General features: G+C 41.5%; 1 protein-coding gene across 1 annotated transcript in view; it reads left to right on the plus strand.

Annotated features, from left to right (window-relative positions):
* The first annotated feature begins 7,286 nt into the window (after window positions 1–7,286).
* The window catches only part of Erich5 (glutamate rich 5), a 21,069-nt gene continuing 11,581 nt past the window's right edge, over window positions 7,287–16,774 (plus strand). The window contains exon 1 of the mRNA XM_055622754.1: window positions 7,287–7,655. Within this exon, the coding sequence (XP_055478729.1) occupies window positions 7,595–7,655 (61 nt within the window). The 5' untranslated portion in view covers window positions 7,287–7,594. The remainder of the gene's footprint in view (window positions 7,656–16,774) is intronic.

A 16,774-nucleotide genomic window follows, 5' to 3' on the forward strand; every position in this document is an offset into this window, starting at 1 on the left:
CCGAGTTTCCTGCGTCTGCCCTCCGCCAGCGTAGGCACCTCTGTCCATCCGCCTTTGACCTTGCCGGTTACCGCTCTGTAGAAGACTTCCCCAAGACACCTTTTGTGGCAGTTTTGTACTGTGAACATGTTAGCCCACTTTGCCCAGGGACCGAGGGTAAATTCGCCTGCCGCCAAGTGGAGGAACTGAGTTCAAAACCCTCGTGTTGGAAAGGTTGTTCTCTGACCTGCGCTTCGGTGCACACAGACGTATACAAAAGTAAAAGATAAGCATAATACAAATATTTAAAGAATCTTCTTGCTGTGAAACTTGGGCCATCGTATAACTATAACATGAGATATTTAAGAAAAAAGGACTGAAAGCGTCTACTACAAGCACCAACAAAAACCCAGGGTTGCCATGCCTCGCAAGCGTTGAGGGCCTGAGTTCTATGCCTAAACCTCCCCTTGCCACTTCCCAGCAGTCTGGTGTGGTTGTGCATGATTGTAGTTGCATTTCTGGAGCATACTCGGATCCCCGAGGCTAGTTAGCCAGCCAACCTAGCCTAATGTGTAAGCTCCAGGTCTCAGAAACCCTGTGAAAAAAAGGTGGACAGTAAGCACACCAGAAATTGGCCCATGACCTCCGCCCAGATGCACAAGCATCTGCACCAACAAACTTGTGTAAGCATAGAGAAGAAAAAAAAAAAAAAAAAAAAGGAAAATCAGATTAGTAAGTAAGCTGTATGCTGTGTTACTTTGTTAATGGGAATTGGGAGAGAGAACACTCCCCAACCCCTTAAAAAAAAATAATTTTAAAAACATTCATGTGAGATAGTAATCTTGTTAGTCTCAAGTTTTTACAGCTAATGTGTTATAGAAGTAGGAACAGAACCAAGTCAGCAAATGAGTTTTGTTTTTTTGCTTTTTGGGTTTTTTTCTTTTTAAACAATTAAAGCTTATTCAACTGTTCTGGTCCATTTTGATGTGAATTTGACCAAGCAATAGGGTTAGATTACCATACTATTTGCTTTAATGTTTAGGCATGAATTGTGTAAAAGGGTGCAAACAAATCAGGTTGGAGAGATGGCTCAGAGGTAAAGAACACTGTTCAGAAAGGTCCTGAGTTCAATTCCCAACAACCACATGGTGGCACATTGACTATCTATAGTGAGATCTGGTGAACAGGCAGAATGCTGTATAAATAACAAATCTTAAACAAAAAAATATGGTACAAATTTAGATATTTGCCTTCTATTATTTTAGTTCTATAAACATACTGATCTTTTTTCTTTTTTTGTTTGTTTTTTGAGACAGGGTTTTTCTGTGTAGCCTTGGCTGTCCCGGACTCTCCATGTAGACCAGGTTGGACTGAAACTCACAGAGCTCTGCCTGCCTCTGCCTCCTGAGTGCTGGGACCACAGGCATGCGCCACTGCACCTGCCTGTAAACATCTTTAAATGAACTTTAAAAGTAACAAACAGATTATCTGATTAAATAAGCCTAGATTGGAGTTGTGACATTGCTGGTTAAAATACCACCCCACCCCATTTTTTTAAAAAATGGGGTGCTTTGCTGACTTGCTTTGTTTGTGGTTTTTATCCAATTATGAAATGGAATGTCTGCTTGAGTGCACTTTGCCTTATGGTTCTATTCAGGTACAGTTTGGGAATGTTGAGAGCCTTCTGTTCACATTAGACATTCCCATTCTTAAATATTCTTGGTAGATACTTGATTACAATGAACCACACACTACACTTGGAACTAATGTCATGCTAAGACATAGTGTAAGCCTAAATGCTGTGTGAAGAAATTAAGGACATCATGTATTCATTACAAATGAGAACTAATATCATGCTAAGACACAATGTAAGTCTAACTGCTGTGTGAAGAAATTGTTATGGACATCATGTATTTATTCCAAATGGTATCGTGTACCAGGTCCTGTGTATTGCTGGTCCTTTAAGGTGCTTTCAGAAGTGCTGGATATAGAGGTATTTTAATTCCAGAATATGGCTCCTCTGGCAAGAGATCACCCAAAGACCTAGGTCTTTGTGATCCAGATGAAATACAAACACACCTTTAATCCAGGAGACAGAGGCAAGCAGATCTGAGTTCAAGGCCAGCCTGATATAAAGCAAGTTTCAGGTAAAGAAAAGCTTAGAGCCAGAGTGGTGGCACATTCCTGAAATCCCAGCACTCTGGGAGGCAGAGGTAGGTGGATGTCTGTGAGTTAGAGGACAGCCTGGTCTTCAAAGCAAGTCCAGGACAGCAAAGGCTACACAGAGAAATCCTGTCTCAAAAAGAAGAAGAAAGAGGAGGAGGAAAGAAAGAAAGAAAGAAAGAAAGAAAGAAAGAAAGAGAAAAGAAAGGAAAGGAAAGGAAAGGAAAGGAAAGGAAAAGAAAAAGAAATGAGACTGAGGAAGCCTTGGAAAACAAACCAGTTAGCAGCTTTCCTCCATGGTCTCTGTATCAGCTCCTGCCCTCACATTCTGAACTTCTATCAGTGATGACCTATGATATGGAACTGTAAGTTAAAACAAACCCTCTCCTCCCCAAGTTACTTTTGGTCATGGTATTTTATCACAGCAAAACAAACAAACAAACTAACTAACTAATAGAAATAAAGCATATATATATATATAACTTTTGTCCATACAGCCCTGGGTATTATGTATTCATTTTCCTTCAAAATAATTAGAATTACTACAATCTCCATTATATTTAAGTTCTTGAAGTAACTTTCCCAAAGTGGTTTTTTTGTCATATGATAATTCATTTCTTGTCCTCACCAAAAAACAAAAACAAAAAAAAAATTATTTATTTTTGCAGATATCTTACTACAGTATGGTATGGTGAAATCCAACAAAACATTTTTAGAGAACTCAGCTGGCCAGATTTGGCCTGTGTTGGAAGATTACTACTATCATGCCTTTTATTTTCAGATGAATTTCAATAAAACATTGCAGATGGAGAGGTACAAATGCAAAAAGGTATCACCAGCTACTGAATCCAGGTGGAGTGTAGACAAGTGTTTATTGTCCGAGTCAGCATTCCGATACTGTAAAACTGCATACTAGCTGGGCAGTGCTGGCTCCTGCCTTTAACCCCAGGCAGAGACAGGTGGATCTCTGTTTGAGTTCAAGGTTAGCCTGGTCTACAGAGTGAGTTCCAGCACAGCCAGGGCTACACAGAAAAAAACCCTGTCTTGAAAAAAACAAAACTAAAAATATCCATAAACAAAACAAAGATCTTCATAGCTAAAAAGCTATGAAATGTATATGCTTTGAGAGGACTTTGCCATCCACGTTATTACTCCTGAATGCATCTTTGTATCTAGCATTTCTTGTGATTTTGAAAGAATAACAGATAATTGCTAGAGAAGAATTAACACAGGACTCTTCATTGATTCTCCTTCACCAAATTTGCCATTCTAGATTTCTGAAACAACAACAAAACGAAACAAAACACTCATAGGCACCTACATTCATTTGTGCTTCCTGTCTGCCTCCCTCACCCCCATTTTTTCTTGCTATGAGAATCAAAAGTGACAGGATGCATTCCTTGTTAGAGCACAAACTGCTAACAATTTTATGTGATAGTTTTTGGTCCAGTGCATTTGCCCTTGCTGTCCAGCAGTAAAAAGGATCATATTAATTAGCAGTTAACTTAGTGTTCGTTGTAAGGCATGCCTCGGTGCTCTGTGTGACTCAGCCCTCACATTCTTGCTGGTACACCTGTGCATTAACCAGCCTGATAAATACGTGGGTAAGGAGGGACAATGAACCCAAGCAGACAGTCTCTGAAAGCTTGGTGAACGACCAACTAGTGTGCGATCACCCAGACATTCTGAATGCTGACAGCTACCCAGTCTCCTTCAACCTTTTGGCCTCCCAAAGCTCTTCTTACACACTTGAGGGGTGTTCCTCACTCTTTTGCTTCCTGGTTTTAACATATTGAGACTCCTTCATCGAATTGAAAACCAACCAGAGTAATGTTTCCTCTCATTTAATTTTATCCTATTTTGCCATTTTGTATCCAAGGTAGCATAAAACAAAACATTTTGTTTTGTTTTTTAGATACACTTTGATACAAAGGACCAAGTGAGAATATTTTTTTTCACATGTTTATTGTAGGGGGGTAACAATTTTGGAAAGTAAAGTTTTGTCTTTGAACTGGGTCTTTGGGTTAGTTTTTATTAGGGTCTGTTTTTTGTTTTGTTGGTTGTTGGTTTTTTGTTTTGTTTTATATTTGTATAACTGAGACTCCTGTGTTTCTTTTTTGTTTATTTATTTACTTTTATGTACAAGTACTCTATCTGCATGTACACCTGCATGCCAGAAGAGGGCACCAGATCTCATTATAGATGGTTGTGAGTCACCATGTAGTTACTGGGAATTGAACTCAGGACCTCTGGAAAAGCAAACTGAGCCATCTTAACCATCTTAACCACTAGCCATCTATCCAGCCCAACTCCTGTATTTCAAAGTTTCCAAAAAGTATGGACAAATATTATGTCTAATATTTCGAAAGTCTACTATTCTATTTTTAAACTTAGGCTATAAAAACTAAGATAGTAATAGCTGTTGCCTTTAAACCAGAATACTATCAACACAGTGTTGTGACACTGTATGTCATGTTACTCAATGGAGAAATAAATAACAATGGAATTTTGTGATGAGTTCAAGGCTTGCCTGGTCTACAAACACTCTGAGTTTCTGGACAGCCAGAGCTACACAGAGAAACCCTCTCTCAAAAAATCAAAAAAGTAAGAAAAGTTACAGTAGCATTTCTGATCAGATGGTATCAAACTAGTATAACAAGACTAAAGGGGTAAAGGATGACAGGTGATGAGATCAGCCAGCCAGAGGCATGCATTGTGTAGGTTTTAGGCTCCGAAAAAAAGCTCAATTGAGTAGAAAAGTTTATTTTGCAGTTCAACAAATGGCTAAGATGTTCAGAGGTCAAGACCGAGGTCTGTGTAGACCCAGGTCTGTGTAGACCAGTCATTGGAGAAACAGCATATCTTAGTCTTGGTTCAAAGCAAACTGCAGAGCACAGGACAAAACCTCAATCTTATCTTGGGTGGTGCCATAACTGGGTGCTTCATTTACAACTTCACCACTCTATAGGTTTGTCTGCTTCTGGGTAGATAGTGTAAAGACCAGTAAGTCATGTAGAAATTAGCCTAGTAACATCTTAGTCTCATAACAAAATGAGTTCTTTGATGAGATACTATTTGGAATGGAATGTCTCAGAGAGGTGTGATGTCTTGTTTTTCATTTTCTCCTTTTGACATGGGCAGTTTTGCTATGCTGCCCAAGCTGATCTCAACATCCTGGACCCAAGTTATTCTCTTTGCTCAGCACCCCCACCCTTCACTGTCACCTTCCCCCCCCCCCCCAGTTGCTGGCAACTGGCAAATACTGTCTAATATCTTAATGACAGGACTACTGATGAATGGTACTGGCAAAGAATAACAAGTCTGATTTAACATCCATTACAGTAAAATTATCTGCTCCCCTAGGGATGCAGAGATGGCTCAATGGGTAAAAGCATGCCTTAAAAGCATGAGGACCTGAATTCAGACCTCTAGAATCTACATAAAGTCGGATTCCATAGTGCATATGGTCCCAGCACTGCTACAGCAAGATGAGAGAGGTCAGCTTATTTTTAAAAGCTTGAGAATGGAGACTTCTATGCCATGAACTGCATCCCTGCACCCAAACTGATATGATAAAGATGGACCTCCCAATGTGACCAGACATGGTTTTTTATTTTCTTTTATTTTTTAAAGATTATTTCTTTATTATTTATACAGCATCCTGCTTGCATGTATGCCTGTGCACCAGATCTTACTATAGATGGTTGTGAGCCATCATGTGGTTGCTGGGAGTTGAACTCAGGACCTTTGGAAGAACAGCCAGTGCTCTTAACCTCTGAGCCATCACCTCTCCAGCTAGACATGGTTTTTAAGGAGATATTTAATGTTGAATGAAGTCAGACTCTGATGGGTCCCCAAACTATAGTTCTGCAGTCTTATGAAAGGGAGTATTACAACATAGACATATAGAAGATGTGTGAAAGGGAGAGCCTTCTATCAGCCAACGAAAGGGCCTTAGAAGAAACCAGCCTGTGGCTAGCACCCTGATCTACACTCTAGAACTGTGAGCAAATAAATTTCTATTGTTCAGGGTACTCAGTCTGGTGTTTTGCTATAGCAGCCCCAGCAAACTAATACAAAAGATAATGAAGCACACTGAATAATGTAAGAGTTTGTGAGTATATACTGGTGTAAATCACTAAGCAGATGGTAAAGGAAAATGCTTCCTTAAAGTGGAATGCCAACTACCAAATGTAGAAGGAATGATATAAGGTCTCTATTTGATAACAGTAACAATTGATCCAAGTAAGAGATGACAGGTTAAACGTAGCTACAAGAGTTTTATGGGAAACAGGATATTCCTTAGCCTACCTCTCTGACCCCTTAGACTCTGCAAAGAATAAAATAGTGACATTGCAGGGGAAAACCCAGTAAACACTACTTTAACTTCCCAACATCAGGATGCTCTGGTATGGGTGACTCCTGAGGAATGAATGGGAATCACGGCTACCAAAACTATATCACTTGAAAATAATCTTGAACAAATTAAACAAAGCCAAGTCAAAAAGGCAGTAAGACAAATAGCCAGTTTTTAATATTAAGGCCGTTGAAGACGAGCAAAGGGCTGGAAAGATGGCTCAGCATGCAAGGACACTTGCTGCTCTTCCAGACAACTCAGGTTAAATTTCCAAGACAACCAGGACTATGTATGGACCCCACCTCAAGAAATAATATAGTACTTAAAAATTTTATTTTTATTTTACGTGCATTGGTGTTTGCCTGCACCTGTGTCTGTGTGAGGGTGTAAACCACTGGGAGCTGGATTGCAGTTGTGAGCTACCCGGGTCCTCTGGAAGAGCAGTCAATACTGTTCAGCAAGGTTAGGGGAACTGCCTCACATCGAAGCAAGCCAAAAAGCAGCAGGGCGCCACAGTGATAGGTGTAGTTCCAGATGGATCAGGAGCCTGAAGCTGACTGTGAAGGGCAGGCCTAACAGTTTAGTATCCGTGTTTAACTTCCTTGTGGTAACTGTATTCGAATTATGTAAGAGGATAAGACTGTCATCGCACATCTAGTCTACCAATCAATTGCCTCTGGCTGCAGCCGCCTCCTCCCCTCCCTGCCTATTTAGCGACGATTATTCACACCATCCCTCCTAGCGCTTCGACCTTGTCCCCCATCTCATTTCCCGAGTTTTCCCCTATTTCCCTTCCCGGCGCCCTCCGCCTCTTGTCCATCAGGTTCCTTGGTTTTAGTTGTCTCTCCTCTCTTGCCTGCTGGTCCTCCAGCTGTCTGGCACTCTGCCTTCCCTAGCTTTATCCACCTGTGCGTCTCTTGCTCGACCCTCCAGGTGCGCACCCCTAGAACTCTGCTGCGCGTGCGCCTTGAGCTCTTGGGAGGCAAGATCGCGCAGTTGGAAAAACTTCAGCGGCTAGCTTTGCCGTGAGCATCGCTTCCACGCCCCGCGACCGAGACGCGCGTGAGGCTGGGACAGGTGACTCTAGTTGGCGCGATGGGCTGCTCCAGCAGCGCCCTCAACAAGGCGGGCGAGAGCAACAGGTTCGGCAGTGCAGGTGAGCAAGGGACCCAGACTTCACTCACTGCGGCTGGGGTATTCTTTGTGCTGGCTGCTGCTCTGAGATCAGAGGGTAAGGCCTTGGCCCAGCCTCGCCAGCAGGGGGCGAGCTCCTTCCCGGCGGAGGAGAGCGCACCCGGTAAGATGTCCCAGACAGTTGGGAGCTTTGCTCTTGGGACTAGGGTGTGCCCATCCTGCTGTACCCACCGTGTGCGCCCGCTGCAGGACACTGGGGCTAAGAGCTGGAGACTGACTTGCCTGTGGGACCGGGAGTTTGTGACGCTAACAACTAACTAAACTAGCTGTGCCATCTTCGCCATGCAGATGAGAAACGTCCAATTTCTGATGGAGTTGCTCCATAACTCAAGGAACGGAAGCTGAGAGTGGAACATAAACACGCAAGATAATTCTGACAGTGATAAATACCGTAGAAAGAATAGGCGTAAATGAATGGACTCATATGATTAGAACATTGATGAACATAGAAGTCATATACGACTAGAACATAGATGAGTGGTTGGGTTCCACAGTCAGCCCATTCTTAGATTATAATTGCTAGCATTTTGGACATTAATAATTAAGTGCATTCCTTCGGGCTGTTTATAATCTTCCTCAAGGCTCACTTTGAGGGGGATTTTACTTTCTAATTCATTTTCACCGTTGGTAGCATCTCATGTTACTGCAGTAGCAGAAAATTTTGATTGTTTTGTTTTGTGGCAGAGAAAAGATTATCTCGCAAGAGGCTTCAGAACTCAGGCAGTAAGTCCTACTCAGAAACATGTTGCAATTCTTTTTTTGTGCTGTGTGCCCACTGAGATTCCCCCTTCCCATGGATAAGTAGAAAGTGAGGAAGTAGACAAAAATTAAAGCCATATGTGCAAATGATTCAAACCTCTTGTCACTGACAGTATTAGGACATGGAAAGTGCCTGCTGGCTTTCCCCTCATACCTCAACGAGCTCCAGTAAGGCCAGTGCACTCAGGAATTGTTTTCATGTCTCATTTTATAAAATCAAGTGGATTTTTGCACTTGTTCCATAATAATTCCTTATTGGTATCAATATGAAAAACACAAGGAGTGAAACTTTCAGGAAATAATATTATCACAGCTTCTCCCTTCCTCTCTCAGTGAGGTCCTGTTTAAAAGCCAGAGCACTTTGTTAGAGTGTAGCTCATTGGTAGAACATGTGGGCAGTATGGGTGTGTGCATTCACACACACACACCAGGAAATGTAACGCTAGAAGTGGCAAATGTATTCAATCAATAGAATGGGGACTTCAGTTATCTCATTTAGAAGGTGTTTGAGTTGAACTCTCATTTTTTACCCTTGCTTTCTTTTGTTATAAGTTTTCATGAATGTTGTTCTAAAAGAAATGTTAGACACTTGCCAGCAAATTGGAGTGTATAGAAAATTGATTGATATGCAGCATAAATTGCTCAAAATATACTTAATCAACCAACAGGTGTACTGCCTCTAAGCCTCCATGGGACAGTACACTGGTAATTGAATACTATTGTATGTTTGGCATTTTAATTTTGTGATCTTAGAGGTCTGATGAATAATTCACTACTCTCTCTACAGCTTAAAGTTTCTTTAAATCCTGATACAACCCAGGCCTGGGTATGTGTACTTTTAGATAAGGCTCGTGCAGGATTAAGCCAGGAATGGTGGCTCATGCCTTTAATCCCAGCATTCAGGGAGATAGAGGCTGTCGGATTGCTGTGAATTTGGGGCCAGCCTGGTCTACAAAGCAAGTCCAGGACAACCAAGGCTACACAGAGAAACCCTGTCTTGAGAAAAAAAAAATAGTAGTGCATGATTGTTAAATGCCTGTAATATGTCAGTGCATGGTTCATATGTACCACACGCTTGTTGAAAAGTGAAATTGAAGAGGAAGCTTCAGACTGGGGAACTGTTCCAGTTGGCAGAAGTGTAGGACTATAAAGAGAATGGCAGTTAGTCTAAAATGGCAGGAGACTGTGAAAGACTCCCAAACTCTCACCTCTTTCTGTCCATTCCTAAGCTGTTATTTCAGAAACTTTGCCAGATCCCAATCAAGTTCCATTGTGAGACTACTCTTAAATCAGATCCCCAAAGGCCTTTAATCCCAGCACTTGGGAGGCAGAGTCAGGCAGATCTCTCAGAGTTCAAGGCCAACCTGGTTTATGGAATGAGTTCCAGGACAGCCAAGGCTACACAAAGAAATCTTGTCTTGGGGAGAAAAACAAAACAAAACAAAACAATCAAATAGATCAGATCCCCAAAACCTTACTGTTTGAGGGTGGCTTTTTATTTTTATTTTGAGACAAGGTCTCATTATATAGCCATGGCTGGCCTGGGATTCAAGGAGAGCTGCCTATGTCATCACCATGCCCAGCTTCAGACCTTCCAAATCTTATAAATACTATGCCTTTCACTTCCACTGTGAGACACTACTGACTTACTTAAGGTTCCTATTGCTGTGATAAGCATTACAACCAAAAACAGCTTGGGAAAGAAATGGTTTATTTCAGCTTACAACTCTCAGATCACACTTCATCGATGAGTGAAATTAGGGTGGAACTCTAGGCAGGAATTCAAACTGAAGCCCCGGGGACGCTGCTTACCGGTTTGCTCTCCATGGCTTGCTCAGCTCAGCCTGCTTTCTTAGGTATCACCCGCCCAGGGCGGCCCTGCTCACATTGAGCTGAGCCCACCCACAGCAGCAGTCACCTGTAGGCTTCCTCACAGGCCAATCAGCTGCGGGCATTTCCTCAGTTGAGGTTTCTTCTTCCCAAATGACTGTAGCTTGTGTCAAGTTGTAAGACAAACAAAACCAATCAGGACAACTGCTAAGAAAAGACTGTCAATGTAGTATTTTTCCATTACTGCAGTTAAACAACAACAAAATTCAATGTACTGTGTTATCAATGGGTTATTTGAGAGGTGTTTACCTTTTTTTTTTTAGGTTTGTTCTGTTTTATGCTTGAGTGTCTCATCTGCATGTATGTATGTGTAGCATGTGCTCACAGTGCCCAAGGAGGTCAGAAGACAGGATTGGATCCTAAGAAGTGGAGTTACAGATAGTTATGAGCCACCATGTTGGTGATGGGAACTGAACATAAGAGTAGCCAGTGCTCTAAATCACTGATCTAGTCTCCAGCCTTCCTGGGAGGTGTTTTAAAGAAGCCACATTTGACAATATAGGAAGTGCTGTCAAATTTGACTGAGATTTTTTAGGTGCTCAACTTTCAAACAGTGCCCTGTTCTAAGGACCCTAGAGCCTCCTCATAGGCTCCAATAAGAGTTCAGATGAACTCACATTGGGCCTCACCTCTGATTTCTTACTTTTCAATGAACACCATAAATGATACATTTCATCCATGAGTAATACCTAGGAGTAAGAAACCCCTATCTTACACAGGAGAAGAATGTTAGTTATGAGTGGCAGGGATAGAGGGAGGAATGAGAAAATGTAGGTTAAGGGGCTGCAGTTGTGTAAGATGAATAAGCCCAGAGATATAAACATCATGAGGACAATAGTTAACAATTTTTGCCAAGAGAGTAGGTGTAGGTGATTTCACACATAATAAAGAAGAATCAAGATAGGTATTTTAAAACATCATGGTGCTGGTAAGATGGCTCAGTGCGTAAAGCACCTGCCTCCCAAGCCTAAGAACGTTCCCGGTGTCCCCTCCCCAGAGCCCATGTAAAGGCAGAAGAGAGAGCTGAGCCACAAAACTGCCCTTTCACCTCTGTATGTGTGTGATGGCACAGTAAAGCCCCTATCATGAGCCAAGCACGGTGGTGTATGCCAGCAGAGGCAGGCAGATCTCTGAGTCAGAGGCTAGCCCAGTCTCCAGAGAGTTCCAGGACAGCCAGGGCTACACAGAAAAACCCTGTCTCGAAAAACATAGAAAAAGAAAGAAAGGAAGGAAGGAAAGAAAAACACCTCATCATGTTGTGTACTTAAATGAATATAATTTTAAAACTCTTTAAAATTGCTGCTGGTAATTAGCTATTGAAAGAATCACTTCATTTAACTTTATGCCATGACTAAGCATTATGCTTATTTCTAACTTACAGAGATGTGTAAATAATTTCCCACAAGTCAGAGCTGCCAAGAATTGGAGTGGGGCTTTGGACACAGGTGTTCAAGCTAGTTTGTGATAACTATAATTGAACGTTTTCACTTCGAATCACTCTGAACCCCTATTAGAAGAAATACACTAAAAGTGTTTATTTTCATAACTGCCTGTTATGCAAATATTATATAACATATAATATATTATTTATAAATATGTAATATATTACATAGAAATAAGATGCATTACACTGTTTCACAAATGCCATATTATTTTATTGTATACTAGTATATTACATAATATATTAATATTATATGTTAACAATATATTATTATTGTGTTTCTTTGGTTGTTTCTATAGCAAGTGACTACATACCTAATGGGAACTTAGAGTGATTTTTCAGGCATACAATATAATATGTTACAACAAATAAAACATCTACTATAATCCCTAAGTAAGAGTCAGGGAAATAGGAATATTTGGTGACATTTTTAAACATTTTTAATTTTGAAGATGTTTTACAAACTCCATGTGCATGTGAGTATAGGTGCCTGTGGCTTTGGGTCAGGTGTTGTGAGCCACTGAGGGAGGTGCTGGGAATAGAAATCTGAACTTGGGCTCTTCACTGCTGAGCTGTCTCTCTGACTTCCCATCTTTTTCTCTTGAGGTCATTCTGTAGCTGAATCTAAAGATCACTGGGCTAGGCTGGCTGGCCAATGAGCTTCAGAGATCTGTCTGGGTCTGGCCCCTCAGTGCTGAGATTATAGGCACCATCTTCTGGGTGGGTTCTGAACTCAGTTCCCATGCTTACCTGAGCTATTTTCTTGGACTCAGAAGTTCCTATTTTCTAGGCTCAGATGTCAGTTATCCAGCTGATACTGGTTGTGTAGCTAATGGGCTGCAGAGGAATAACATGTTCCAATAGTGGTGGGTGGATATTTGCTCTGACTCAGCAGACATGAGTTCCTGGCCTACCTTAGGTCTTCACATCACCTCTAAAGTACATCAGGTGTGTGCTGGGGAACAAAGAGACTGGCCTCTGGCTTCTCTAAGCTTAGAACAGGGCCCAGTTTGCTACAGTGGCACTTGGGTATTTACCCAGAGCCTTGAAAAGTGTGGAAAGAGCCTTTTGTTTGGGGAAGAAAGGATAAATAGGTAGAGGTTAGAATTTCTTGTTTATCGGAGCATATTCTAAGCATTACAGCCATTTCTGATCTGATGGAATCTGAACATGAAGCTTGTATTCACATTGTAGGCTTTGTTTTAATGTCTCCAGTGGTCTTTCCACCCTCTTCCCCATTCTACTAGGCCCTGATGATATCTGAGTAACACTGCCCCACTCATTCCTAAAACCATCCCTTTCTGCTACGACTCTTCATCATTAGGGTTTCAGTTTAAGCACCTATGTGAGCAAAATAAATACAGGGCAATTATTGATGAATCCATTGCTAGGTTAATGTGTACATTTCCACTGGCAGCTATAATCCCCTGTTTGTTCTAACTGGAACTTCCACTAGCTGCTTGGAGCCTGTTCCCTAGGCAATCAGGAGGGTTTGAATTTCACATGGTAAGATAATGGTCTTTGTTGTAAAGGTCTTTGTCTAGCCTTCAACTAATATCGTCACACAGCGACAATTCAATCTTAATAGGGTTATTGTTGCATTGAAATTGAAGAGCATCACTAAAATGAATATTAATTCATATGGTTCCTTCTTCCATACAGGTACTCTATAAATGGGAATGTTATTTCTTTCACTTGCTAGAAGTCTCTGGATTGAGTTTTGAATGCTCAAAATGTTTTTGGTATGGATCTAGGTGTTACATATGGCTGCTTTAGATAAAATACAGGGAATGCAGAGGCGTGTCTCAAAATGTGAAGATTTTGGAAAAAAGTTTATACGAAAAGTATTACCCTCCCTGCTTCAGTACCATCCCCATTTATTAGTTTGGGTGTTTTGTTGGCAGTATGTTTTGTTTTGTTTAAGCTCTTGCTCTGTAGTTCAGGCTGGCCTTGAATTCACCATGTAGGCCATGTTGCCTTCAGACCTGGGGATGTCTGAAAGCCGAGAGTGCCAAGACTACAGGCATGCCATCCCTACACAGGCACAGTGTTTTTAAATTGTTTGTTTTTGTATATTTTCCCTTGAGTTTTGTTTCTATTTTTCATTTTTGGTATTTTTCCACTTTATTGAAAATAGATTTTTTTTCTCACATAACATATCCTGATCATGGTTTTCCTCTTTGCACTCCTCCCAGTTCCTCCCCACCGCCCTCCAATATAGATCCATCTCTTTTTGCCTCTCAATAGAAAAAAAAAAGACTTGTAAGGGATAATAATAAAATAAGATAAAACAAAACCTAATATATCAGAATAGGACAAACAGAAGGAAAAGAAAAGGCACAAGAGCCGGATACAGATGCAGCAAACTACTGTTCACACACTCAGGAATCCCATAAAAACACTGGAAGCCAGTATGCAGAAGACCTGTAGAGTAAAAAGAGACAAGAAAATTATGAATAAAATAAAACCAAATAAGATAAAATTTAAAAAGGAACAGTTCTGACAGGACATCATGAGACAAGAGCCTTCCAAGGATGTCACTGAGTTCATTTTCCATTGACCATCTCCTGCTGGCCATGCAGCCTTCCCTGAGGAGTGGTCTGTTTCTTTCATGAGTCTCCCTTGGAGAAAACTAGATTTTCATTTGTAAGCGGTTGTTAACTGGAGACAGCTTCTGGGTTAGGTCTGGCCGTGTCCACTTCTTTTAGCCCTTCAGGCCCTTTTTTATATTTTGAGATGGGATCACACTATCTAGGCCAGCTTGGCGATCCCATTGCCTCAGCAACCTGGATTCAGCTGAGAGGTTTTTTTAATGCATTACAAATATTCTTTCCCAGTCTTTATTTGTAAAGCATAGTGTACTCTACCCACTGTTCTGTATCTTTTCCCAGCATAAAATATGGAAGCATTGTTATCTCTCCTATATCTGCAAAATAATCTGTCATGTGACTTATTTGACCAGTCCCCTACTGGGAGACATTTGATCTGTCTCCAGTCTTTTCTGTTGTAAACAAGGTTGTGGTAAATTCCTTTGTGCATACATCATTTTGAATGGACAGCATATCTGCAGACAACTCTCTTCAGAAGTGGCACTGCTAGGTCAAAAGGGGTACACTTTATAACTTTGATAGAAAACTGCCTAAATGCCTCTATGACAGTAGCGTAAGTTTGCAACCTCAACACTGAAACTTTTTCACAACAGAAATCTTTGTGACATTTATACACAGTGCAGGAAAGAGGGCAAGTGCTTGATTCCAACTTCATTTTGTGCTTTTAGTGCCCTTGGAGGACTTAGAAAGCAAACATTAGTGCCAAATATAGCAGGAAAACTGAAGCTATGTGGAGATGAGTAACTTGCCAGAGCATCGGAGGTATGACGTGATAGAGCTGGGGCTTAAGCCTCTCTGTGACCCCAAAGCTCTCCTTAGCTTGAAGCCTCCAGTTTCCTGAAGTCTAGTCCCAGCCCTGCAGAAACTTGTGTTTGACCATATCATAACCTCATATGTAGGAAAAGTGGAGTCAATAGCTATGGAAAGTGAATGGCGAATGGGTGGATGGACAGGGATTTGTGTTTGTTTGTTTGTTTCTCAAGACAGGGTTTCTCTGTGTAGCCTTGGCTGCCCTGGACTCAATCTGTAGACCAGGCTGGCCTTGAATTCACAGAGATTCACCTGCCTCTTCCTTTCTGAGTGCTGGGATTACAGGTGTGTGCTACCACGCCCTGCTAGGTATTTATGAAGGAAAGCAGAGGAAAAATGAAGATCCAAGAAAGAACAGAAAATAAAAAGTAGCTCAAGCCAGTCAGTGGTGGTACACACCTTTAATCTAGCACTCAGGAAGACAGAGGCAAGTGGACCTCAATAAATTCGAGGCCAGCCTGGTCTACAAATTGAGTTCCAGGACAGTCAGGGCTACATAGAGAAACCTATTTTAAAAACAAACAAACAAACAAACAAAAAAAAAAAAAACAGAAACAAAAAGTAGCACAGGCCACACAAGGCTGTGATGACAATCTCTCAGACTTGCTGGAAAGGCAAACAGTAAAACAAAGCATGATTGTATAGCAGGAGGCCAAACTTCTGCAAGGCTGGCTTGTCCAAGCTCATGGGCTCTTCTGTGTTAATGTTTCACAATGGGTCTGAAAGGATAGCCCGGTCCCAGGGAGGTTTACTTGAAGCCTTGCCACTATCTGTTAAACAGCATCGAACTCCACTGGCATGAGGTGTGCTGGTAGTACTGGGTCATGTTTGATTATTATGCAAAATACTAGAGTGTGGTATTTGACCAACGAATATAAATGTCTCCCAAGTACCTTCAGAAACTTTGGTGATTACCGTCTTTGACCATCTCCATGGGAATTTCCTTAAAAGTGCTGGAGTGTATTTTGCAGGAATATTGCATTCTTACATATAAGTCCAAGGATGTCCAACCCTCCTAAGAATGAATATATGAAAAAAAAATGCCTTTAGGAATCCAGTTGAAGGGGCTTGGGGAGGAAGAACTGTAGGAGCCTGAGGGGTCAAGGACACCACAAGAAAGCCTGCAGAATCTAACCTGGGCTCATAGGGGCTCACAGAGACTGAGTCAGCAAACAGGGAGCCTATATGTGTCTGACCTAGGCCCTCTGAATATATGTTACAGTCGTGGTAGCTTGCTTTTCTTGTGGGACTCATAAGAGTGGGAGCAAGGGCTGTCTCAGACTCTTTTGCCAGCTTTGGGGACCTTTTCCCTCACACTGGATTGCCTGGACCAGCCTTAATATAAGAGGCGGGCTAGTCTTACTGCAACTTGATATGACATATTTAGTTGATATCCACGGGAGGTCTGTCTGAAGAGAAACAGCAGGAGTGGATGGGGTAGGGGAGGGGAGGTGGAGAGGAAGTGTGGGGCATGACTGGGAGGACAGGAGAGAGGGGAAACTCTGTAGTCAGGATGTAAAATAATAATAATAATAATAATAATAATAATAATAATAATAATAATAATAATAA

The sequence above is a fragment of the Psammomys obesus genome, unplaced genomic scaffold, assembly GCF_907164565.1.
Source record: "Psammomys obesus unplaced genomic scaffold, mPsaObe1.curated_primary_1811, whole genome shotgun sequence".
NCBI lineage: Eukaryota > Metazoa > Chordata > Mammalia > Rodentia > Muridae > Psammomys > Psammomys obesus.